Source organism: Bactrocera neohumeralis, unplaced genomic scaffold (genome assembly GCF_024586455.1).
Source record: "Bactrocera neohumeralis isolate Rockhampton unplaced genomic scaffold, APGP_CSIRO_Bneo_wtdbg2-racon-allhic-juicebox.fasta_v2 cluster10, whole genome shotgun sequence".
Classification (NCBI taxonomy): domain Eukaryota; kingdom Metazoa; phylum Arthropoda; class Insecta; order Diptera; family Tephritidae; genus Bactrocera; species Bactrocera neohumeralis.
This window is the reverse complement of record NW_026089623.1, coordinates 8,293,119-8,310,603: the sequence shown is the minus strand read 5'-3', so window position 1 is coordinate 8,310,603 and position 17,485 is coordinate 8,293,119. Positions and strand designations below refer to the sequence as shown.

General features: G+C 35.5%; 1 protein-coding gene and 1 long non-coding RNA gene across 6 annotated transcripts in view; one reads left to right on the top strand and one right to left on the bottom strand.

Moving 5' to 3' along the window:
- Window positions 1–17,485, bottom strand: part of LOC126765047 (radial spoke head 10 homolog B-like) — a 199,337-nt gene that overhangs the window by 132,247 nt on the left and 49,605 nt on the right. The window contains exons 5-8 of the mRNA XM_050482631.1: window positions 16,613–16,872; window positions 16,424–16,560; window positions 16,226–16,366; window positions 1,747–3,286 (exon numbers count right to left, since the gene is read on the bottom strand). Coding sequence (XP_050338588.1) covers window positions 1,747–3,286; window positions 16,226–16,366; window positions 16,424–16,560; window positions 16,613–16,872 — 2,078 coding nt within the window. The remainder of the gene's footprint in view (window positions 1–1,746; window positions 3,287–16,225; window positions 16,367–16,423; window positions 16,561–16,612; window positions 16,873–17,485) is intronic.
- On the top strand, window positions 532–11,664 carry LOC126765111 (uncharacterized). Of its 5 annotated transcripts, none has more exons than XR_007668260.1 (4): window positions 532–546; window positions 1,167–1,577; window positions 8,444–11,277; window positions 11,343–11,664. It is a non-coding gene; the product is annotated as an uncharacterized LOC126765111 (long non-coding RNA). The 5 variants fall into 5 exon arrangements; XR_007668259.1 differs by lacking the exon at window positions 532–546 and adding an exon at window positions 888–1,057; XR_007668257.1 differs by lacking the exon at window positions 532–546 and adding an exon at window positions 888–1,100.

The following is a 17,485-nucleotide window of genomic DNA, read 5'->3' as shown; positions in this document are numbered from 1 at the left end:
GATATTACAACTAGTTTCAAAAATAATTGCCTGTATATTTTTGCAGCTCCCTAAAATTTTTTGCGTCCGCGAACGTGTTAAAGTGGTTACCAATAGCATCGGCTTTTCCTTTGTTAGATCTACACCTTGAGTTGGAGGCTTCCATTGAATTATTACCTGAGTCAGCACTTTCCCAGTTAGACGTATCAACTCCCCGCCCTAAACGATCACTTGGAGCAAAATTTAAAACTCGCAAACCATGAGACAGTCTAAGCAATCTCGCTCATATTAAAATAAAAAAGAGCTTCTTATTATGAAATGCGCCTGAACATAGAACAACAAAGAGTTGATAATGAGAAATACGCCTGTTACATGACCAACAAAAGCTAGAAAAACAAACGTTGGCCTAGGACCTCGAAATAAGAAAACCTTAATTAGAGTAAAAAGAATTTTAAATTTATAGTAAACGTATTAAAGAAAAATAGCATAACAAAGACCAATAAATAGTAAATACAAATATATTATTTATAATAAGAATTCATCAATAAAAAGTTTTGTTTTAAAAAGGTGAATTATACTGAAACGTAAGGTTGTACAGCACTTCTTTTTCATTTCTAAACTAATTGTGCCTACGTCTTCAAATTCGTCGGAAGCATTCAAGGATATTCCACTAATACCCCAAAGTCCGTGTCATCAATTAAAATATTATGGAGAATACAATAAACTAGAATCCATTTATTACAGAATTTTAGTCTTTCTTTATTGCGGATAGCCATTCTCAATTGCTTTAGGCTACAGAAACCGCCTTTTAATACACCAAAGCTACTCCAACACTGTACTTACTGGACTGTAAATTAAACTTTTTACTTTTTTCTGATTCAAGTTGTTGAGCATTACCATACTATACTTCTTTACGGAGATATTATAATATTGTTAAGTGGATATGCAGAATTAACAGCTAACCTTTTCTGTCCCGAAAAACAATTAGAGCGGTTTTTAAAAATGAACAATTTGTTAATATTTTTGAATCCTGAGTAGAACCACAGTAACCAACAACCACATCGCGAATCTTTATCTGGTAGCCGCACACTACTTATTATTATTTAAGAGAATATACATATGTATGTTTATGACATCCAATGCAAAAAGATAGTTTACTGAAAGTACTATATTTCGCATTATTTCAGAGCGTTCCGCCGAATCTGGTCAGTACATGTATTGGTGCAATAGCTTTAAGAAACAACTAAAAATCTTACTTGATATTTTGGAAATTTCAACGATTAACAAATGGCGTAGAAATGTGCATTCACAATTGACAAGCTGTAACAAATTTAACGAACAACGCATACCACATAACAATACTGAGAGTTTTACACCTTATTGTTATTTCAGTGAAAGAAGCAAAGTTGTGATCCAGGAAAATTAAGCTTTTACGCTTCAAAATTTCAAAACAATGAATTTTGACTAATTGATTAATAGAAGAGTACATACATATGTACATACTTATGTATTACTGGGAACTGCTTAAGCCAATATGTTTTTAAGATGTGTCGAATTTTGGTGTTATACAAAGAATTATGCAACCAATAAAGCTCAAGGTAACTAGTGAAATACAAATTACCTTAATACTAATTAAATGTGTTCAGAAATAATTGTATGGATAAATACTCGCTTTTATGTATTATATGTTTAAAACCCTAGTCATCAAAATTTTGCCTATCTATGGAGAATGATTGATATAATTGGCAAAGAAATAAATATACATACCTTTACTGGTTTGTTTCCTGTATAGTTGTTAGAGTTAACCGTGGTCCCTTTTGGAATAAAAACTTTGGCAGGAGTATACAAGCTTTCGGTTCGTTTAGGAGTAACTGCGGAAGGAATAATATCTTGACCTAATGTTCGCTGATACAAAAGAACATCTTCGAAAGGTTGATTTATTGACGGTCTTTTTTCTACCGCATTTAGCATTTGATTTGACATATTAGTCATTATTTTATTATTAACAGATTTCGATACATTATCTGGATTATGTGAGCCCTCTCGTTGTCTAATTTCCTTATTAGGCGATGGCATATTTCGTGATTGTGAAGGTATTGATTGATCAATCGAAGGTTGGCGTGAGCTAATGTGGCTAGCTGCCCGAGCATATCGATCGGTGGATGAGTCTCGACTAGGAGGCTTCTTATAGTGGTCAAAGTAATCAATAGATAACTGTTGACCAGTTTCACAGAGTGGAGGTGGCCTTGTTGTTTTTCTTGTTTCTCCTAATATTTCTTTTTTTTGTGGTGACGTTCGATAAAATTGGGAAAGTTGATTAGACAATGGCTGCGTGAATGTTTGTGTAGAATTTTGCTGATGAGATTTTAGTTGTTCACTATAATTTGTTGTTGAGTTATTTGACAATAAGTTAGTTCTGCGCTCAGAGTTATTGTACATATAGCCATCCAATTGGTCGGAATTAGCGTTCGAAATATAACTGTTGACAGAAGTATTGGTTTGATTTTGTCCAACTGCGATGTAATTTTTTCCCATTCTGTGGATGTGTGGTGAAGTGCTATTTTCTTCATTCAAATTGTGAACTTGCATCTCAATGTTTCTAATAAAATCAGGTTGAATATTTTCTTGATACTGCTTCGATTGTTCATCATTGATTTGTGAAGGATTAATATGAGCAAAAGAACTGTTACCGAATTGACTTGGTTGATTAACTAAATGGGCAAAATCTGTTTGTGGCGTTACATGTAGCTTTTGTGGGGGTAGAGAATTAGACAAAATATCCGATTGCTGTCGAAGAGACACATTGAGATCCGGTTCATTCAATTCTTTTAGTAAGAATCCTCTTTTATTTGATGATCTACTATTTTCATTATAAGGTAATGAAGAGCAGTTTCCCCTCAAATGACCTAATTTAAAGTGATTTCGAGAAAAAAGTTTTTGAAACCTCTCTAAAACTGATGGCTTAAAATCAGGAGCAAATTCACGCGCCATACTAACAGCGATTTCACAATCAATGCGGGCTTTATCAGCTGCAATGTCGGCATTTTGCGCTCTGTCAGATGCAGTTGAAGTACGTGAAATGGCAATATCAGACCTTTGCATTGCCATTTTTAACGACCTTTGTGCCGAATTTACAGCTACGTTGATGCGATCTCGAAATTTACGTGATCGCGCAAGAAACAAATGCTTCTTCTTTTGGCTTGTCATTAAAATATTATTCTTATATTTCCCTTCTTCAAATGAACCGTCTCGGAATGTAGTTACACCGTAGCCATGTTTCTTGTTATTATACCACTCTCCTTCGTATCTATTATTAATAAAAAATTATAACTATAATATCTTTACTGTATTTAGATATACATATACATATATCAAATGCTACATATAGAATATCGTAATAAAAATTTAAAAAGTGAACTGCATTTAAAAGAAATACAGATATATTATACTTGAAGTTATGTAGCGAATTGGATATTTGCATTTAAGGAAGTTCCATGTAAGTTGTGTTATTCTCACCCGATTCTTGATGGTACTGTGACATCTGCAAACTTAATATTATAATGTTCTCTTATATCGAGCTTTAAATTTTGTACACAATTTCTATAGTCTCGTAAATAATAAGTATCACAATGCAAAAATAAAATACGCAACTTGAGCTACATACTTTAACAAAATTGACTTCTATCCATAAACGCAGAATTAGTTTTATTACATTGGTTTAGTTCGTGTCAGCTAAAATTTTATAAAAAAAATCTTCCTTTTAAATTAAACTTTAGTAAATGAAGTGTGAGAGGATTACAATCGTATATTGTATATTACTGTTACATTAAAATCAACTTAATTAACTCAAATGATATATAGATAGGAGTAAAATTTAATTTTGCGTATATGAGAAAAACATCAACCATGGGATGAATGTTCACTATATTTGGGATATGAGACTTAGACCCAAGTCTAGACGTATTTTTGCTATTTTCAGGGCATATTGACCGACATAAAAAGTTTACAGTAAGGATAAAAGTCGGAACACTATCGTGTATTTTGGGCAAGGGGAATGTTTGATTTAACGATTGGCATAAATTTAGTTATCATAACAAAAATATATATAATTGTATATAGTCTACATGAGCTGTGGTAATTCTGCATTAAAATATGGTACATCTAATATTGTATTATAAATTCACTTAATTTCCCTAAGATTGAGATATTGACGGATATATGCGGTATACTCACTATAAGCTAAGCTCCCAAGCTAAGTTTACTATTAATCCGATTTATCAATATTATCAATTTTTGGTAACACGATATACAATTACCGGAAAAAAATGCACGCAAACTTTCAATAGGATATCTCACTAATATGTTACATAAGGTATAAAGTCGAACGGATTTTTTAAAATTCTTTATTAAGTAACTACATACATATATGGGGGCAAACACTACAAGTATTATTAGAACGAGATGCTCTCTTTGTTATATTAACTCACAAATTGTCCGATATCTACGATATAGTTAATCTGAATTTCGAAATGTTTGATACGAGTATGGGGTATAGAGAAAGTGTTGACCCGATTTTACCCCTTTTTGGCACAAGGGTAAGTTGTATGTTTCAAATAAACTCTTTCTTAAAAGTTTTATTCCTATAGTTTATTTGGTACTTGATTTTTTCACAGATTGAGATGGGATTTAAAATTGTGATTTAAAGAAAGTAGGCGTTGTGTTTGTCCGATTTCACTCATTATGATATTACGTATATGCACCGAAATTGTGTATAATTTTTATTTTCCCTATCATGTTTAGTTAGTGAGTTATCCCTCTTTAAGTAGTCAACAAAAGCTCATCTCATTTCACATATTTTCACGTTGCCGTAGAAAGTGTCGAAAATATTTGTCCTTTGCAAATTTTGTTGATATAATGATGCGAGGGAGAGCCAACAAGCAATTGAATTCAGGTGGACCTAACACAAATGCAACGAGTCCAGCGCCAGTAACTGAATTAGAAGTTGAATTTGCAAACAAAGTCGATAAAGTCAACATTTAGAAATAGACAATAAGACTGGAATTAGAAATAAGGAAAAAATTGCAAAACATAAACTAAATATGGTATGAAATGTTTGTATATAGAGCTCTATATACCATATACATATATGATCAAGATTACAAGGTGAATCGGATTCCGGGTGAGCAATAACTTGATAAAAAAATTTAGATATCGCGACGGTGCTTGGTATAAGTGTTCCTTGGCACCCAAGTGAGATTTGAGTTACAGATGAATGGAATCGGATCATTGCAAAATTAAAACAACAAACTGTATTCTCAAAGGTTAGAACATCTGAGGGCTGCAAAAAGCATATAAATTTAACGTACAACTCTCGCAAATTATCACAGTACTAAGGAGGAATGCTATTGATACTACCTTTTACCTGTATGTACAGCATTAAAATTTGAGAAATCGTATGGTAACCATTAAAAATGCGATAACTCGCTAATTAAATACTGCATATAATGATATTCGTTATTACTTGTGAACTTTACGCTGCTCCAAAGAATTCCGGACCTTATTTTGATAATAATATCAATAAATGTGATATTTTGAATAATTTAAGTGTATATGAAAGAAATTACCTTGATATAAACCTCTTTCCTAATTGGGTTAATTTTAATATAAATATTTTGGTCTTTAAGCAAAATGTAGCCATGAAACTACAATAAATAAATTTATCGGCTATAAAACAATATAAATAAATAAGATACCATACCAAATATGATTGCAATTCATTGAAGGTTTCGTCAAATAAAGACTGTTGAATTCTTACGTTACATAATAGGTTGTCAAAAAAATCTTGCGGTATTTTATTGAATTTTCAATTGTTCATAAAATTGGTTACAATAACGCGATTCAAGCCAAATATGCGCCGTTTTGTTCGATGACGCATTCCCAACGAGATGCCAACTTCATAATGCCCCTCTCATAGAAGCTCGCTTCCCTATTGGCAGAAAATTCGGAGAGCCAATTTTCACAGGACTCTCTTGTGGCCAACTTCAGACTACCAAACGCGTTCGCCATGGACAGAAACAGGTGGTAATCACTTGGTGCGAGACCCGGACTATACGGTGGATGCAAAACAACCTCCCATCCGAGCTCCTGGAGCTTCTGGCGCGTCACTAAAGATGTGTGTGGCCTGGCGTTGTCCTGATGGAAGACAATTCGGCCTCTGTTGATCAAAGATGGCCTCTTCTGCATGAGTGCTGCCTTCAAGCGGTCCAGTTGTTGGCAGTACAGGTCCGAATTGAGCGTTTGGCCTTAGGACAACAGCTCATAGTGGATTATTCCCTGCCAATCCCACCAAACACTCAGAAGAACCTTCCTGGCCGTCAATGCAGGCTTGGCCAACGTCTTCACCGCTTTTCGACCAAGACCGTTTACGCCTTACGTTATCGTAAGTGATCCATTTTTCATCGCCAGTCACCATACGCTTCAAAAACGGGTCGATTTTGTTGCGATTCAGAAGCGATTCGCAAGCGTCGATACGGTCAAAGATGTTTTTTTGCGTCAATTCGTGTGGCACCCATACATCGAGCTTCTTAGTGACTACAAGCTTCTTCAAATGGTTTATAACGGTTTGATGACTCATTCCCTGCTCTTGACCGATGCTACGGCTGCTACTATACCGGTCTCTTTCGACCAATTCAGCGATTTTATCGCAATTTTCGACGACTGGCCTTTCGGAGCGTGGCGCATCTTCGACCACCTCTACACCAGAAAGAAAACGTTGAAACCATCGTTGTGCGGGGGAAATGGAAACTGTATCGGGTCCATAAACTGGACAAATTTTATTGGCGGCTTGAGATGCATTTTTGCCTGTATCGTAGTAGTACTGTAAAATATGCCGTATTTATACTCTCGGAACAATGTTGCTAAGGAGAGTCTTATAGTTTTGTTCAAATAACGGTTGTTTGTTAGTCCTTAAACTAAAAGAGTCAGATATAGGGTTATATATACCAAAGTGATCAGGGTGACGAGTAGAGTCGAAATCTGGATGTCTGTCTGTCCGTCCGTCCGTCCGTGCAAGCTGTAACTTGAGTAAAAATTGAGATATCATGATGAAACTTGGTACACGTATTCCTTGGCTCCATAAGAAGGTTAAGTTCGAAGATGGGCAAAATCGGCCTACTGCCACGCCCACAAAACGGCGGAAACCGAAAACCTATAAAGTATCATAACTAAGCCATAAATAAAGATATTAAAGTGAAATTTGGCACAAGGGATCGCATTAGGGAGGGGCATATTTGGACGCCATTTTTTGGAAAAGTGGGCGTGGCCCCGCCCCCTAGTAAGTTTTTTGTACATATCTCGGAAACTGCTATAGCTATGTCAACAAAACTTTATAGAGTCGTTTCCTTCAGGCATTTCCATATACAGTTCAAAAATGGAAGAAATCGGATAATAACCACGCCCACCTCCCATACAAAGGTTATGTTGAAAATCACTAAAAGTGCGTTAACCGACTAACAAAAAACGTCAGAAACACTAAATTTTACGGAAGAAATTGCAGAAGAAAGCTGCATTCAGGATTTTTTAAAAATTGAAAATGGGCGTGGCCTCGCCCACTTATGGACCAAAAACCATATCTCAGGAACTACTATACCGATTTCAATGAAATTCGGTATATAATATTTTCTTAACACCCTGATGACATGTACGAAATATAGGTGAAATCGGTTCACAACCACGCCTTCTTCCAATATAACGCTATTTTGAATTCCATCTGATGCCTTCTCTGTATAATATATAGTACATTAGGAACCAATGATGATAGCGGAATAAAACTTAACAAAAATACGGTATTTGAAAAATATGTAAATGACGTATAATGAAATCTCGATTATCACTTTATCATGCGAGAGTATAAAATGTTCGGTGACACCCGAACTTAGCCCTTCCTTACTTGTTTCTCTTTCTTTTGCTCCATGTTTGCGACGCTATAACTCACGAACGACTTAAAACGACAATCAATCAAACACGTGTTAGCGCGTGAAATGAGCTTTCCAAAAAGGTATAGCATGACCCGATGCGACGAATAAAACTAGAACTACGCGCTTTCAACCAATATTTAAAATATGTGATGAGCGATGCGCGGGCAGAGCGAAGTCATGTGAAGTGTGTATGTGTTGCGCATTGTGCAGAGTACGTTTGAATGTTTCTAGGTGTAGTCGGCAGTATTAGGGTGTGTCAATAATGTACCGGTTTGAATGCCATATATATTTAACCAAATTTACATTTTACTAACAATAAAATCTGGCAAATATTTTTTTTAGTAATAAGTATAATATGTCCTTTTATTTTGTGTATACCCATATATGTACGTATATATATATATGTATATAACATAAGAGTAGTATGAATAATATATAAATAGATATAAATTTTTTTCTGTATGTAATTATTTGTAAATCCAACGCAGGATTGCTCTTGTCAACAGGTGCTACTTCGGACCGAGTAGGTAATTGAAAAGTAAAGTCCTCTCTCGACGAACAAAAGCTAAACTCTATAAGTCGCTCATAATTCTATATGGTGCAGAGGCTTGGGCGATGACAGCAACCGATGAGTCGACGTTACGACTTTTCGAGAGAAAAAATTCTGCGAAAGATTTATGGTCCTTTGCGCATTGGCCACGGCGAATATCGCATTCGATGGAACGATGAGCTGTACGAGATATACGACGACATTGACATAGTTCAGCGAATTAAAAGACAGCGGCTACGCTGGCTAGGTCATGTTGTCCGGATGGATGAAAACACTCCAGCTCTGAAAGTATTCGACGCAGTACCCGCCGGGCGAAGCAGAGGAAGAGGAAGACCTCCACTCCGTTGGAAGGACCAAGTGGAGAAGGACCTGGTTTCGCTTGGAATATCCAAATGGCGCCACGTAGCGAAAAGAAGAAACGACTGGCGCGCTGTTGTTAACTCGGCTATAATCGCGTAAGCGGTGTCTACGCCAATTAAGAAGAAGAATTAGGATACGAAGAAGCACCTCCACATTTGTGGAAGGGTCTACTGCCACGGAGAAGGTGCTGCATTCGCAGTTGTGCTTCCAGACAGGCGACGATTTTCGAGTTTCCAAATAAAGAAGATGTTCGACAGAGTTGGGCAAAGGCTTGCAACTTAGTTGTGTCGCCTTCCGATACCCTTTTTATTTGCCGAAATCATTTTGACTCGCAGTTTGTCACTAAATACAAACTTTTGCCTGGGGCTTTTCCATGTTTACGATTAGAGCCAGCACTAAGTCGTAGCTCATCTAGTTCTGACTCTAATTAGGTGTGCGCACCCATCACTGCGACTTATGAACGTCTTAAAGTAGCTGTAGGAGTAGAAGAGGACGACATAACATTGAAAGAGTTCGAACAATATTCCATATTAGAGGAAAGTAGGTTAAAATAACGCTCTGCTTTAGACAGTCGCGAACGATTTGCTCGATCGGCACGGTATTGCCAAAGTAATACGCTTAGATTAAATAAAAAGATCGAAGAGTTAGTGGGGGTGATTAAAGATTTAGACAAAAATATGAAGACCTAGAAACACGTGCAATAGTTGCAGATGTAACTTCAAGCTCTGACCCTATAACATTCGCTAGGATGATCGTTACCAAGCGCAATGTTTATAGAGACAATGAAAGGACATTGGCACAAAACATTAATTATATGTCCACCAAATCATATAGTTTCATGCGTGACAATTTAGATTTTGCTTTACCAAGCAAGAGTTCTCTTTTGCGTTGGCGCCCAATTAGGTATGTTGTCCCTGGTATCGATGCCAATGTCTTGGGAAATTTAGAAAAAATTTCCAAAAAAATGTCCGTTTTAGAACGGAATTGCGTTTTGTTATTTGATGAAATCTCAATAAAGTCCGACCTAACTTATAATAGAGTTAGGGATGTTATTGATGGGTTTGTGGATCATGGGGATGGCCAACGTGATATGATTATAGGTAGTAAGTGTTGTTTTTTTATGGTAAAAGGGTTATGTTCCAATTGGAAATATGTATTTTCATACTACATTTCCAAGACGGGACTTGCTCCATCAGAAATGAAAGAAATTTTGAGCAAAAACATCCCATCACTAAAGTCAATAGATCTCAACTTAAAGGCTTTAGTCTGCGATCAAGGGCCTTAAAATTCTTGACTTTTCAATTTGTTAAAAATTACAGAAGAAACCCCCTTTTATATGCACGAAGGTTTAAAAATATATTGTTTATATGACTATTACCACCTTATTAAGTCCATCCGTAACACATTTATGAAATATGATATTTCAACTCTAAATGGCATAGCCAGCTTCAAAGTTATAAAAAAACTTTACTCTATCGATCAGAGCAATATGCATTTTAAAATATGCCCAAAACTTACAGAGGCCCCACGTTTAACGTGCAACTCACGTTGTGAGCAATTCGGTCGCTGCTGGCATTGAAATGGCATATAGCCATATCAAGCTTCCAGTCTCTAGTCAGGTTAAGTGTATTAGTGGGTTTTGTTTCACAATAAGTGGAATGATTCAGTTGAGCGAAGAGCTATTTAGGGATAAAGAGGAATTGAGGTATATATTCCTTGGGAAAATTAATCACGATGCGTTGAAGAATTTTTTTTTTAGAGTCCGAGCTATCCTAGGCCCCGAAGATCGCCATCTAGATGTACAGGGAAACGAAGAGGAATCTGAGCAACTCGACCTGGAATCCTTCACTATTCCAGACGAAAATTTTGTTGAAGAGGAAGACAAAGCTGACGTCCAGATCAAGCGGTATTACACTGGCTATGGTATTTACCAAAAAATTTTGTGTAAAATCCATTGCGAAAAATGCACCAAAGCAATGACGAAGACACAAAGCGATTTAACGCTGTATTCGGCAGCCCAAATCAGAGCTAAAAACCATAAGGATGACGGCTACTTAAGGCTAGTCAATCCTAGTGATAGGGTCTTCGAAGTGTGTCGACTGCAGATGATGTGGTACGTCAAGCTCTTTAGCAAATTTGCTCACTATGTAAATGTTCGTAGTCTGATGTTGTATGCCATAAAACAAAAAACGGAAAGTGCTTTTCCTCAATGGTTTGATACAACCAATACATGTTTCGCCCATAAAATTAAACTATTAGAGTATTTACTGACTGTTCTGTTATATAAAAATTCCAAATGGTTTGAAAAGCAAGAAATAAATAGGGAACGACATAGGAAGCGCGATGCTAAAATAAAAAAACTTAAGTAAGTTGCAAGCCAGAATGCTTTGATTAAGAGCATCTTACTTTCGGGTTAGTAATGAATTAATGAAATAAATATTTACATTTTATAATGTTTTGCATTATATCATTTCCAGGTTTTTTCTACTTTCAGTTTTCTTTTATTATTATATTTTCAGGATTATTTTTTTTCTTTTTCAATAGCATGCCAACTGAGCCTAGCTTTTTTAAACACAAATATTGCACTTAATGTAGATGGATTAAATTGTGTTAAAAGAAGCAGGTGAAATTAAATGACTAATTTTAATCAATAAGTCGAGAAATTTCCATTTTTGAAATGGACAATTTTGTAATTCGCATTATTTAACTTTTTTTGAACATTTTATTAAAATTTTGAAATTGTTAAGTTTCCAATAAATAATAGAAAAAATCAATGAAATCAACATATTGCATTTGAAAGAATAAACTGGTTTTTAATTGTAAAATCATTTAGAAATAAGGTTGATGTGCTGAACACAAGAGAGCGACAAACTTCAAGCGTCATCTGTAAAATATTAAAGTACACATGTTCTTAAGGATACAGTTATTTTGACAGCTGCACGGCTACATAACTCTGTCCATAAGACCGTGTGTATTTTAATATTTGACAGATGTCGCTTGAAGTTTGTCGCTCTCTTTGTGTTCAACACATCAATTTCTGCATACGCATAATGTTTGCAAAGTTGTCAACATGCCACACTTGGATGTAAATATGTACACTCATGTCTACATAGCACATTTTTATGTATACATACATATACACGTTTTGTCAACGGACCTACGCGACAACAAAGCATCACAACATTGTGTTGTTGGTAGAAAATCCGAGCTGTGCCGAAAACACAAACGAATGATCGCCAATTACCACTGGTTCCCTTGCCGCTGTAACAGCTTCTCCAACAAACTAGCATAAATATGTATATTTCTGTATGAGCTTGCATACATATCGACGGAGATTTTTGCAAGCCGCGTAAAAATATTTTTTACATTCCTTGACAAATACAGTCAATCCCGGTTATATGCCACAATCAAAGATACAGATTTTTGTGGTTTATTAAAAATAAAAATATATACATAAGCAAGTAGATCCACTATACATTAATAAATCAGAGGAATACTGAATATTCCCTTGGCACATTTTTGACTTGAAAATCAGACATAAACTAAACTATGTTCAATTTTATTATAATATATTTGAATACTTATATTTGCGGGGTTGTCATTTTTTCCTTCCATTACAAATATCAGAAATTGTTCAATTTATGATTTTTAGCTTTTGCCATCATCGCGAAAAGACGCTTGTCGGCAAGGGCTTGTTCGGGGAGATGTGATGGTGTTTGTTTTTATGAATGAAGCAAGTTGCATGAATGAAAAAGTTGTTGTTGCGTATTTTTCTACAAATTTGGGCATCGACTATTTGGCTGCCATGCCTATTGACTTGTGACGCCGCTGATGCTATTTCAGACATTTGTTGATTTTGTAGAACATACATGGGCGTTTTGACTCACATGAGCAGTTACTCTCAGCACACGTATTCTTACGCTCTTATTTCAGTCGCTATTGAAAGCGAAAAAAACAGTTTTGCACTGTGGGATAATGAATTGATTTTCCTGCCAGTTGCGCTGCAGACAGCAACGAGGTAACATAGGTAGTCGGTATGTTCATGTTTTTTTATGCCCAAGTATATTTTTTTTGGAAGGTATTATAGTGCCTCCTAAAATTATATGCCCGGGTCTCCTTTACACACATATTACACAATAGACATTGCATATTACCAAAGGCATCGGAAATCATAAAGCAATATTTGTCATTCATTTTGAACAAACACATATAGGTACGCGCATAAATATGTACATATGTAGTATCATAAAACAATCAAGCGGCGCACGATGTTACTTCGCTGTTGTTTGTTAATCAACTGACTGCAAATGTTCTTTGTCCCATGGTAGCCACTTTACACTCGCGGCTACCAATACATCCATACAATGTTGTGTATGCATTATTTGTGTGGGAATGTCATACGCACATATTTACATGCGTACGCTTATAAGTAGTATACATATATGATGCTTTTCCAACGATTGTTGTTTTTGTGGAACAATATTTGTAATTTTTGCTGGTGACATACATATCTACATGTGAACACATACAAATATGTAGGTTTGTGTATGCGTTATTTGTGCCAATGGCATACGCACATATTTATGTATGTACATATGTACATATGAGCAGCGCGCACATGTTATCATTGATAAGTTATAATATGATTTGAATTCGCGAAAGCGAACATAAACACATATGGTCATGATACATGTGAATATAAGTTTTGAATGATAAAATATACGATTTATTTACATTTATCACTATTATAATATACATATTTAATTTTTATAATATATGTATATGTACATATGTAATAAAGTATACACATAAGTATGAATATCACAAATACAAAAAATAGTTTAAAAACAAGAAAAAACATTAACTTCGGCTGCACCGAAGCTAATATACCCTTCACAGATTACATTGGTGCCTTAGAAAATAATTTATACCAAATTTCGTAAATATATCTTGTCAAATGCAAAAGTTTTCCATACCAGCATTTGATTCCGATCATTCAGTTTGTATGGCAGCTAAATGCTATAGTAAGCCGATCTGAACAATATTACATTATTTTCACAAACAATAACTCATACCAAATTTCGTGAAGATACGTTGTCAAATGTGAAAGTTTCCCATACAAGAACTTGTTTCCGATCGTTCAGTTTGTATGGTAGTTATATGCTATAGTTAACCGATCTGACTAATTTCTTCGGAGATTACATTGTTGCCTTAGAAAATATCCTATACCAAATTTGGTGAAGCTACATTGGCAAATGTGAAAGTTTTCCATACAAGAACTTGATTCCGATCGTTCAGTTTAGATGGCTGCTATATGTTATAGTGATCCGATATCGGCCGTTCCGACAAATGAGCAGCTTCTTAAAGAGAAAATGACGTAGGCAAAATTTCAAAAGGATATCTTAAAAACTGAGGGACTAGTTCGTATATATGTATACAGACAGACGGACGGACAGACAGACGGACATGGCTAAATCGACTCAGCTCAAAATACTGATCATTTATATATGTACTTACATATATACTTTATAGGGTCTCCGACGCTTCCTTCTGGGTGTTATAAACATTTTCGCTAGTTGGCGCTGAAAGCGCGTAGTTCTAGTTTCATTCGTCGCATCGGGTCATGCTATACCTTTTTGGAAAGCTCATTTCACGCGCTAACACGTGTTTGATTGATTTTCGTTTCTTTTAAGTCGTTCGTGAGTTATAGCGTCGCAAACATGGAGCAAAATAAAGAGAAAATACGGCATATTTTACAGTACTACTACTATAAAGGCAAAAATGCATCTCAAGCCGCCAATAAAATTTGTGCAGCTTATGGACCCGATACAGTTTCCATTTTCACCGCACAACGATGGTTTCAACGTTTTCGTTCTGGTGTAGAGGTGGTCGAAGATGCGCCACGCTCCGGAAGGCCTGTCGTCGGAAATTGCGATAAAATCTCTGAATTGGTCGAAAGAGACCGGTATAGTAGCAGCCGTAGCATCGGTCAAGAGCTGGGCATGAGTCATCAGAAATTCATTTCAATTTCAATAAAAATAAAAAAAAATCAATAAAAATACCGCAAGACTTTTTTGACAACCTATTATTAATATTAAGAGCTTATCTTTTGAGTGACTTTCTTTTTTACATTTTCGAAAGTTTTTAGCCTGTTTTTCAGTTGAAAATAAAGGTTGACTCAGAATGACACACCCTAATATATGTACTTGATAGGGTCTCCGACGCTTCCTTCTGGGTGTTACAAACTTCGTGACAAACTTAATATACCCTGTTCAGGGTATAAGTAGGCTTTATTTCCACATTAACTAAGAATATTGCTTAAAAAGTAATCTAATTCAAATGTATTCAATTGCACATGTATTCAATAATATGCACAAAAAGAATTCATACGAATCACATGTTTGCATATAAACGTACATATAAAAATATAAACAATAGAGCGAACATACGTCTGATAGAGCAATATATAGTTTTGAGCATAATTGTCATTCCTCGCTCAGCTCTGTTCAAGCGAAAATGTTAAAATTTCTCCTGCTGAGCTGGCAGTGGTGAAACTCTTCCATCTCGACCGAGTTAGCGAAAAATATTTTTACGTTCTTAGCGCCGTGAACCTTCCTTATTATAATTCTCTGATTAATTCATTGATTTATACTTCGTATCTTTCGCACGTATTCAGCCGCACGAATATTTCGTTTTTTAAAACTCGGCAACCGGGATTCAGCACCAATTTTTCGCAGGCAACCTTATATCATTATACTCGCAATAAAATTATCTTTATTTTGGTATAAGGTTTATCGCGTAAGTCGAGGTGCAAATCACTATTTTTAAGTTACCTGTATGTACCTGGCAACCCAATAATTGCACCGGGAAAAAGAAGGCAACACAGTGTTTGCATATTCTACAAGCTATATGCTTTCGATTAGTCTACTGCTTATTGCGTAAGAGAGTGGGTGTAATGTTAAAAAAAAACATCTTTTTTTTTAATTATTAATTAATTACACTTAGCATCACAATTTCCAGGCAACCTCCTCGAAATTAATATTTCAATTTAACAAATTTTATATAAAAATTATTTTCATCCCGTAATACGATGGGTGATGGTCGTACTATGGTGGGATCTTAGACTAATATATATGCGTGATTAAGTAATTACCATGTATAGTTCTGTTTTGATTTAGGGGCATAGAAAAAAACGCGTGTTTTTATTTTTAAATTAATGTCGCACATAATACTGGTGTTGCTTGAGCTGCATTTTTACCCTTTTGATAATAAAATATGCCGAAAATTCTGCTTTCGATCTTTCATCTTCGATAGTAAATTATAATAACGACGTTTGTATGAACTATTTTATTATACTTACTTAAGCCCATCACTACGTTCAGCAACACCATGTCCACAGCGCTTGTCTTTCTTCCATTCCCCCATATATATTTCAGTCACTGCAGAATCTAGTTGTTCATCTTCCATTGTAAAGCTAGCGTTGGAATCTGTGTGAGCCGACCTTAAGAAAAGGAACAATTATTCTGGAATTTCCTTTGGCAAAAGTATATTATTTTACCTTGTAGTTAGGTTGGATTGTTCTGATCCGGTGCTTGCCCATGATGAGGTTGACGCCGTTGACCTTACGCTGCTGGATGTTAAGGTGCCACGCTTCTCCAAATCTCCTGTACTTTTTTGTTTCCGCATTTTAAACCCCTAGCAAATATTTTTTAATTATAATGTATTTACTTATCAGATGACGTCTTACAGATAAAAATCCTTTTTTTGACTTCTCCGTCAAACTATTGCGTCGAGCAGGTAGTTTATCCGATCTTGCAGTTAGCACGAAACCCCCTCTTATTTCTTCTGACCGAACCTTGTCGACTTCTCCAATGTCTGAACTTCGTAACGAGTTTAAGGACGCGTGAATATCTTTCCGTCGATAATGTGATGCTAATCCGAAGGGAGCTGAAGTCCGAATACCATATCCGTGACGTTTTCCCTCTTGCCATTGCCCCTGATATTTTCCTTCAAATAAATTAATTTTTATATAAATAATTTTTAGAACAAGTTGCTTAGACTATAATGAACTTATATAATAGTTTTGTTCATTTAACGGTTGTTTGTAACGCCTAAAACTAATCATATCGGTATACGTAGGTTGCCTTTTATATTTCGGAGTTTGGCAACCTTAGTGATGCTATCTGGCAACACACAACTTTGTCGTAAAGTTTGCCATTTATTAAGTTCTACATACTCGAAAATTTTTGCAATAATGCGCTATATGTGTTGTTTGCAGTAATTAAAGTAAATACAGAAATTAAATCGCGAAAAGTTTCGACTTTCGAAGTAGATCAACTCAGTAACAGTGCATCAAAGAACTTAATTAAGTTTTCTGCAATGAAGTTCCATAAAGGAGGGTATGGTGAATTCAATCGAAATCGTATCGATTGAAATGGTTACCCAATTTTTTTTTTAAAAACTAGACATGTCGCAACAATACAACTATAACAAGTCAGAGCAGCATATTTACAGCGGTACACAATTCTTTGTTTCACCATGACAATGCGAGCTTTCAAACATCGACTGAAACAATTTCATTCTTAAGCACTTAAAGCATCGATTGAATGAGTCATCTACT